The sequence below is a fragment of the Colletes latitarsis genome, chromosome 1, assembly GCF_051014445.1.
Source record: "Colletes latitarsis isolate SP2378_abdomen chromosome 1, iyColLati1, whole genome shotgun sequence".
Classification (NCBI taxonomy): domain Eukaryota; kingdom Metazoa; phylum Arthropoda; class Insecta; order Hymenoptera; family Colletidae; genus Colletes; species Colletes latitarsis.
This window is the reverse complement of record NC_135134.1, coordinates 43433199-43443395: the sequence shown is the minus strand read 5'-3', so window position 1 is coordinate 43443395 and position 10197 is coordinate 43433199. Positions and strand designations below refer to the sequence as shown.

At 33.1% G+C, this 10197-nt stretch overlaps 1 protein-coding gene across 1 annotated transcript; it reads right to left on the bottom strand.

Annotated features, from left to right (window-relative positions):
• Nucleotides 1–6606: 6606 nt before the first annotated feature.
• On the bottom strand, nucleotides 6607–9886 carry LOC143348466 (uncharacterized). The gene is made up of 5 exons (XM_076778732.1): nucleotides 9096–9886; nucleotides 8165–8264; nucleotides 7973–8077; nucleotides 6732–6887; nucleotides 6607–6663 (listed from the first exon to the last, which is right to left on the bottom strand). The coding sequence occupies exons 1-5, from the start codon at nucleotides 9884–9886 to the stop codon at nucleotides 6607–6609; spliced, it is 1209 nt and encodes a 402-aa protein (XP_076634847.1).
• Nucleotides 9887–10197: the final 311 nt, after the last annotated feature.

Sequence of the window (10197 nt, the reverse complement as noted above, 5' to 3'; positions counted from 1 at the left end):
TCAATTTTGTTTGGTACATCATATACCAATTATTAACATACTTTAATTTTTTTAAATTATTGACTTTATCTAATTACATCACGTTAGAAAAAATTGTTTCTTGTTCTCTTTAAATTGCTTCGTGCATCAAACAAGGTAAAATTATATTTTCTCTTAGAATATTAACATCGATGTCATTGGAGTAAGTATTTATTAAATTAATAGTATAATTATCGAATAAAGAAACTCATTCTTCGTATTTAATGTACCAGAGATGGCCAAGGTGACAAGTTTCGAAAACTACATCCACCCACTGTAACTTCAAAGAGCTTGAACATCCAAGTAGGTAAAAAATTGATATTTTATCTACCGATGAGAAAACAATTTCATCAGATTTTCTATCGGACATTTTGTCGAAGTAGTATAACGTAATATTGCTTACTTAATGAAAAAGTGATTTTTGAACTTCAAGAACCACGCCATAGAAGCTCGTAAGCCATGGCCACCACGGTTGCATACGAACAACAGTAACGAGTATTTGAAAAATTAATTTTTTGTTTATAGAATAATGCATCATTGTCGATAATTAAAAGGGTGTGAAACATCGAATCGTATAACGTCGACGTCGCATATTCATCGATACGGGGAGCATGGTTCGTTCAAATACTGTACGCTTGTTTAACGAAAACAACGTGCAGCTTCGACGTAAGACTTTCTCAATAATCCGTGCTTGAAGTTCGATCATCACAAAGACCAAGGAAAGCGCAACGAAACAACAACGCTCGGTACGGTAGGAAGTAGTTGACGAATATATATATAAAAAAACAAATACAAAATGAAAAAAAAAAATACGACGAAAATGGTATAAGATATAAACTCTTATATGTGAGCACGTACATATTACATACACACACATTCATACACACCCATTAACATATTTGGAAGACCGCGCGCCACTGGATGAAAATCAATGTAGTGGGCCCTGTATAGCCACGGCCTGTTAACGAACTACATGCGAATAAATTTATAAATAATATACTTAATATAATTAACAAGTAAAACGTTAATGCAACAATGATTCCTCTGTATAAAAAATCCTCAGTCTACGGTACAACAAGTTAATGTTAAAGCACTTTTCCATTTAAAAGATTAACATTGACTTGATGTGAAAAGAAACAAAAAAGAAAAAAAGAAAAGAAAAAATCGGGAACGGAATCGAACAAAGATCGTAAACGACGATCTCGAGTGTACGATTAGCCAATATTATGAACCTCATTATCACGAAAGGTACATGTAGAGATTAATTTTCGATCGAGCAGTAGCATCACGCGAGCCAAAAAAAAAAAGAACTCATGTTACTCTCTCTTGGACTTTTCGAGGTCTCGTTTAAGCCTGGATCTCTCGTATTGCTCACTGATCAGTCGAGACTGAGGATATTGTTCAATGTGAAGTATATAAGTTGGAAGAAAAAAAAATGGACTGAACAAGTGGATCGAACGAGAGCGATTCACTGACACAGAGTATAGAACTTTATTTCCGAACAAGTGTATTTGCAAGCGTTGTCGATACCCTTGGGGGGAAGAAAAAAATAGAAAAATTTTAAAAAAAGTAAGTTGCAACTATCGAGGAGCAAAAAAAAGTATGAGGAGGAAGAGAAGGAAACAAATTTTAATTTATCCATGCGTGCTTTGTTTATTGTATCGGTTACCAAACCCCGCCAACTCCACACATCGAAGCGAGATCTTCCATCAAGCGTGTCTTTTTTTACGACGGATCTATACGAGGATCTATTTCGTTCCTTTCCCCCCCCCCCCCCCCTTCCCCCTCTTCCACGCGAAAAAAAGTTTCTCGCGGAGGTTCCCGAGCATATTAGCTTTCGTTTCGCGCATAATTATAGAAACAATTGCCGAGCGATTCTTTCGAAGTTATATTTTTGTTGTTAATTTACCACCCGATTCGTTGCTAGTTCGATCGTAAAGATTTAATCGAAGAGGCGATTGACAAAAAAACAACACCAAGCGAAAGAAAAAAAAAAAACGATCAAGCGTGTAATAGTGCAACTATTGCGTGAAAATGTTGTGCTAATTTTACCATCACTTTTACGCTGTATACGCACGCCTTTGATTTTGCTCATTCTCAGATTCGTTCGTATAGCACAGGCATGTCCAAACTTATGCTCCAGAGCTTTAGGCACTTTTCTCTATTTCTGTCCCACGCGCCAGCCAGAAATGGGCAAAATTTTTAACGAACAACCAATAAGACCAACGTGTAGTAATATATTCGTGATGTTTATTCGATCGAACTGTTTGTTGCTGAAATATTTCATTCTACGATCGTTAACGTTTGAAACGTTTGTTTATCTTCTATTTGTTGTTCAAAATTTGTATCATAGATAAGAATTTTGCCCGATGCGAACGTCTTAGCGATAATTAGCGTATTCGTCTTTCGTTGTATCGCGCGAAATACCTAACAGGGCGCGCGACTTTGTTGATTCGTTTATTCGATAATTATAATCGACGCGTGAAAACGGAACGAAACGCGTAAGGAGCTCCACCCGTGGACGTGCCTGAGTATAGCACAATGTCGGATCAGTATAACGTCCTGCTCAACAATGACTGACATAAACCAATTATGCTGATTAATTGTATATACGTATTCTTATCGTGAATAATGAAGTACCGCGCTGAATGATTCCCGAGTTTTAAACTGAGATTCGATTTTATCGAAATTATATGCGTCGTAACCGCAGATATAATACATGTAACCCGATTGTAACGTATCATTGTCGTCGGGAGCTCTCTGGCAGTGACATATTACGAAATCGACACATTAACAATATGAATTTTAACCGTAATCGTTGTCACTGTTTAGAAGATTCGATGGAAGGGTAAACGAATCGCCGGACTGGTCGTAAATAATACGATATATTATAATATGCGACAATGCGTATCACGTTCATTCTTCGTAATTCAAACCAGGCAATCACGTTCATGTTTTATATGTTGTTGGTACGAGAAGTACCGTTCAAGGACTTGGGATCGCTCCAAGGCGTGCGTTTGAACGTGAACGATCGCGCGGCAACACGAATATTGTGACGGCGATGCAACGTTATGGAAGATTTATTTATCCGTTTGTTGACACGCGGCACAAAGTAGTCATATATTACAAAACAAAATTACAAGAATAATACACAAACTACCGAACGTTTGACAGTATAGATTTCGAGAGAGAAAAAAAATGAGATATTTAAAGTATACAATAAATATTGTTGGCAGTCGAGAAAACCTGGTAACGTGAATCAGAATAAATCGAATCGATTCGTTGTAGTCGCTAAACGACCTCATTAGGCAAACATTGGAACCTGTTTGATTCTAAAATAAAAGAGATACCGATCGAATAATCGGCAATTAATTATTCTGCGATAGTAAACGCTTCCGCAAGATTGCGTCGAGTTGCATTTAGCGTTGCATTTATTTTGCAAACAGTTGCGACAAAAAAAAAATGCCTGGTGCGATCCTAACCTTACCGTTGTCGTGTTACAAAATCTAGCCGAACAAAAGGAATTAACGAATCGAAAATGGTTTTTTTTCGTTCGATTCGGGATTTTAGTAACGCGAGCGATCATCTTGCGGAACGTACATATTATTTTTCACGATATTATTATGGGGACGAAAGAATGGCGATTTTGAAGTATAGAATAAAAACATGGGACTGGGATGCAGGCAATTTTATAAGCGTAAAAAAAAACACTGTGCTTGCCGTGGGCCAATAGTCGAAGGCAGAGGAAATGGGTAAAAAATGAAGATTATTATAAATGGTCATAGCTTTACTCGTTACGAAATGGTAAAAAAAAGAGATTTTAAGACGAGAAATACTCAAAATGTGAAAATCAAAATAATTTGCCGGACAGCTATTGGCGACAACTTCACACAGTACGTCGACCCCGTAGATCGATTCTCTTTACCGCGGCAAACAATCTAATGAAACAATCGATAGATCAAATTTCAAATAGTGACTGTCAAACGCACTTCGGTTCGTTACAGCCTGAGCTGGGTAAAATCGACGCAACGGTATTTGAAATACTATTTTAAATAGTGAATGCGAATAAAGTAGCTTTTCAAACATATAACATGTAAACTTACAAAATAAAATATTTTCATTTTAACGGCCAAACAATAACGCAAAGTTGTTTCATTTTAATTTACACTTTCAAAGTGTCGAATAAAAATATTTCCTTTTTAACGTTGAAACATTCGAGAATACTTAAAATTTCATAAAAAACAAAACAACCTATTTACTATCTGACGAGCATATTTTTACCCAGGTCTGGTTATAGCACCGTTGCTGGGGTCGTATTATGTAGCAAATGTATCAGAGCACTGAAACAGAATAGAATTTAAAAAGAAAAAAAGCTTGTGTTTTGCAATTTTTACATAAGCCGGATAATATCTATAAACGAGCCAAATTCTTTGCGTATCCTTTAAATAGGAACTATTAAATTTTGTCCATGAAACAACCAGTGCTAATTGGCAACAAACGCGAGTATACTTTTTGATAATTATGTACTTTGACGATATCATCGTCGATTTCAACGATCGTGAAAAGTATGTTAAAGGAAGAAGGACGTTAAATGTTCTGGAGCAAAGAGTCGTTTGCCGTGAGTTTTCGAAATATTGATTATTACAAATCTTAGTTGCAAAGTATTTTCTTTCGGGTTGAGGCTCGGTTGAGGTAGGTGAAGCTCGCAAAACTATATTTATATTGAGAAAGAATGTGTAAAATAATAACTTAAAATATTTTAACATTTGATTAAAGCAGTTTTACAACGATAAAAAAAAATATATAAAATTTGTATTATTCTGTTTCGATGACTACAGATCACGTGACGAACATATTATATTCGAGAGAACAGTTTCAAGAATCGTTGGGAATAACTTTGAACCTGAAAAACAGAATGTATGTCAACGTGAAAGACATTACTGTATTACGAATACACGCCTTGGCAAGTAAGAAACACAGAGAAGGAAATAATTAAAATTGTTTATTCGTCGTTAAGAGCTTTCAAACGGAACGAAATCAATCCAAACTATTATGGAATTTGTTTCCAGAACGATAAATGATTTCTAATAATTACATGTTGAAAACGACTAAAAGAGAGCGGCGATTATGTTCTCGGAACACTCGATGTCACAACCTTCTTTGACATACTTTTGGACCATTAAAATCGACGATGGCGTTATTAAAGTACATGATTACCTAGTTTTCATACTTGCATACGTGTATATTGGTAAATATTCATCGCGTGTATAATACCGAGCGCACAGTACCGTGATTAATGTGTTACAGTAGTGGATTGTTTTAAGTAAATTGCCCGAGGCAATGAAAAGGAGAAACTTGCACTGGAACTATTCGATAGGATCGTGACAGTTGATAGAAATGCTTTGTCGTTTGAAGTGTGACACTATGTTATAGCACATATCCATGATTTATAGGTTCTTTTCAAAGTGTATATGATATTAGCGGAGTCTCTGAAGCTTATTAGAAACTCTATTTATACATTCACATAACGTAGGTGAGAACGTATTTATTGATTCTATTTCTTCCAACGCTGCGATTTACGTGTTCGCGAATTATTATTATTTCAAACGAGTCTAGTTTCTGCGATATTCTTTTTTTTTATTTTACTTGCTCAGCTGGATTCTTCTGAAGAGAGCATCTATAAAAGACACAAAATTATAAAGAAATCTAACGCTGCTTTAAAATCTTAGCAGAACGAATTAATAAATTGGGTTGATGCAATTTTTCTTAAAGAACAAAGAGTAACAAATGTTAAAATAGACATACGAATCTGCTCTATGACTTCAAAATCGCAACATTATGAGAAAGGTAAGATGTTTTTAATTCCAAAGTACAAACCTGAGAATCTGTTTTTTTTTTTTTTTAATATTTTAGTGTGTTTACTATGTAATATTATTATAAGTACAAAATGTTTCTCTATGTAGTTTAAGGTATGTAATAAGTTGAAACATGAGAGGATTATATCTATCAGAGAATTACAAGTGTTGAATTTAAAAAAAGAAAACAGTAAAGTAAAATCGATTAAATAATTAATTTATGTTCTTACTTGAGCAAGTCCCTAATATAAAATACACTGTCAGATGTATGTTTGATGAATAAGAGATTCTTGAATCAAAAATAAATTTTATCTTTTTATTACCACTATTACCACTTCATCAAAAACGGAGTTGAGGTCTCCCTAAAGTAAATAATTACCAAATGTTTCAAACAAAAGTTGTGCATTCTTTTACGTAAAATATGATTCCGAAATAGTTAAAGTTTAATGGTAAAAAAAGACATATGACACAAGAAAATATGAATATTTTGTTCCATTTTTTTTATTGTTCATATACCATTTTTTATTCTTTCAGATTTTATATTTACTACTTTTAACAATTTCCATTGTGTTTGTTAAAATCTGCGAGGTCATTTCTTTTAAATAAATAATATAATAATCTGTACATTATAGCAACATGTGTTGGTATATTTAGTTAAAGTGAAACATTGCAACGTCAAATTTAATTACATTTCATTGTAGTTTATCATATGTTACACACGAAAGAATGCGTCCTAATTTTGTCTTGATTTTAAAAATAATAAACATACAGAATACGCTTGATTTAAGATCTAAAAAATTATATATAAGCATATAGTATAATAATATTACATAACCGTTGAATCGAATAAAGCCTTACCGACATAAAAGATGGTAGTGTCAAATCGATACTTCGGAAGATCGATAATCTGCATTCTAGTTTACTAGCCAACGTCATGATTGCAACTACGCGTTCTAAGGGCACACCATGAACATACCATTTGGCATGGAATGCATCATCCATGATTGTCGTACTCTAATTTAATTAAAGAGAAGTCGAAAGTTTCAACCGTTAGTAAAATTCATAGAACTTTTTAATACAGTTTGGCATACAAAAGTTTCTTTACATGATATTAAAAGGTACAAAAAAAGTGTAAAAGTGTGATCACTAAATACTTTTCTACATAAAAATTGTAAATTAAATGAATAGAATTTAAAAACAAGATGAGAGGCAATAATCATACTCAGAAAAGTGTAAAGTTAGAGAAGAATGACCAATTCGATCAGACAATGCAGAAATGTTGGATGAATATCCATCGCGTTAAAGCGGATAAAAATTCGAAAAGAAATGGATCCTTCTCAAATATTTATTTTACACGAAACGCTATATTTAACTGAATCCAAGAATTATAAACTTTCTTTATATACGCACACATTTAAGCAGACTCTAAAAGAAAACATTGTAACAAGGGACCTTAGAATGCAATACTAATGTAAATATATGTATAATAGTAAAATGTGGCATGGCGACTATATGGCGACATACGAGTGAAAAGGGTTAATAGTGAGATAAGCGTGATCTGGCATAATTTACAAATTCTAAATGAATTCTAAATTGATTCATTCGACACAGACATTAAATATGAAATATCTCATATTTTTTATATGATGAATGTTGAGAAGAATCCATTTATAAGGAAATAATTGCATAGTTCGACTCAAAGTACAAATGCATATTGTTTTTTCTTAAAAATAGGGGCCTAAAACTGAAATAACATTTTGACTGCGTCACCCTGAAATTCCCATAAATAATGTCGTGCGTTAGTAGATTTATAAATATTCAAATAAATGAGAAAAGTATTTTCTGATTGCATTCCTATCATATCATTCCTTTGCAGTACCTTTTAATCACATGTTACCTAAGATTTATTTAAATTTTCCATTTCTATGACAGAATACCAAAATTCATTGTCACACATTTCGTTGTACTCTATCGTCTATCATATAATATACAAATTTATTATATTTATTATCGTTACATTTATTATCGTGCGTGACTTTTTGGAAGGATGTACTTTTCAAGACACTAAAGTTTTTCCAGTATCACGTGGAAATCCTTACCGCCTCAAGTAATTGTTGAATACAAAAACACAATATATAAAGTTGTATCACCGCACCGACTGCGTATAATGCAACTAAACATTTTTCAAAATGTACCGAATTTATCTGAAAAAAATAACATTCCGTGAACAAACGAAACCAGCTCGTTTCGAGACCAAGTTTTAAATTGCAAAGTTACAATACGTGGTATACCGTTATAATCATAAAACTTAAAAAGCAGAGTCGAAAAATGTTATCTATGTATAGAATTCCAACATTTGGAGAAAGTAATCTCTTCAATATAACGGCCATCCTATAATAAATATATGCACATATATTCTAGGAATTTTTGTTCGCTATACCGGAATTCCCCGTACATTCTACATAAAACAAAAAAACAGTTGATTGTTATTCTTTCATTTGAAAGAATGGTCACGTTATTAAGCAAAATGGGTCGGAAAGGAATTAGAAACCTCGGTCGAACTGTAAAAATTATTAGTCATTTCAAAATGGAAAAAGTTTTCGCAAAATTAGTAATATTGTTAATAAAAGCCGATCTATGATACAATATACATATAATAAAACGGTATAAAATAGAAAATAGGATAGAAATCAGAGTCTGAAACCTAAATAAAAAGTTGTTAAGTAATCGTGACGAACGAAGAGTTTTCAAACGAAATATTAATTCATTGAATTTTCTAATCCAAACATGTTTAATGTTGTATGTACGAATACGACTGTGAGAGATAGCCTTTAGGGCTAGTTACATTATTCTCGTTTTGGTATGTTTTTAATAAAAGAAAGATATAATTACTTTGTATACAGTAGTCTCTTACCCCATTTTTGAATGTTTACTCTCAATTTTAAGTGCGTAGATACATTGAATGTTAAAAAGTTTATTTTAAAAGAGGAGCATATACACTCACTTTTTTAAATACTCATATTTAAAAAAGAGCGTGCATGCCCAAACCTATACTGTCCACACCCATTAATAGTTTATGATTAGTTTTAAAAGTGCAAACTCTAAAAAATCCATAATTTAATGTGTTTGTTTTTAAGATTTCTTAAGATGCTCTATTTTCAAAAATTGAATTATTATAGTATAATATTAAGTATTTGCATCAACTACAAGTCCCATACTAACTCGACGACTATTCCATGGTGGTACGTCAGCAGTCTCAATTCTTGTTTAATCGAATTTTTACCCTTGCACGAAACATTTCTTTGAGCAGCATCGTTATTCGAACCTTTTAAACTTTCGAGTTTGCTTTGAAGTATTGCCTGAAATTGAAACCTTAAATATTTGTATTGCGCCGTCATTAAAAGAATCAAGTGCATAGTGTAAAGGTCCAAGCTGACTTTTCGAGCGATCGCGAACAGGGCGCCGAAACACTCGAGAACAACACCACCGATAAAAATATTTACTGAATATGGTTCCTTCGATAAAACGGCTGGTATTCGATAGTCCACGTAATAGAATTCATTTTTGTTAAATATTTGGACGAGCGGTAACGCTGTCCATATAATAACTGTACCAATGCTAGCGATCGTATACACTTTTAGCGGTTTCTCCAACGGTTTCAGTGTCTGGATTGTAATAAATTTCAGTGTCTCGTTGCCTATGGCAAAAGTATTGTTCATCTTCTCGATAAATCTCCGTAACATAGTTTTGCGATTACTTAAATAAATAATCATCAGAAAAACCTCTAAAGTGACTACTATATTCACTGTACTGTCTTGTAATGCCCTCTCTTTAGGTACGTGCAAAAGACCGAGAATGCAAATAGTCAAATATATCAATTCTATCGTCCAAACTATGATCGAATAGACTCGTAGATAAATAGGCATGTTTATTTTCTTGTTCGTTAGAGGTAGCATATTCGCTGAGAGTGTATTTACTAAGCCATTTAAACGATTTAAGTTTTCAAAGTCCATTGTTGCTTCTTCCAAAAATTTCAATCATGAAGTATTTAAGTTGATTATACCGTTCGAAGAGAAATTAGAAATAAGAGTAAAAGCAAACGATGAGTTTGTAATTCAAGGTGGTCCGCTTAACTGCATTTAACGTAGGTATAATTTCCGCTAAAGGGAGACAGATGACTGTTGCGATACTGTAAATATTTCAAAATATATAATAAATATTAGCGCAAGTTTCAGGTACATAATGTAAAATGACATTTAAACACGTTCATCTATGATGTTAGGTAGAATGCCATCTAAGCTAAAATTCTTTAGAAAATTCGATT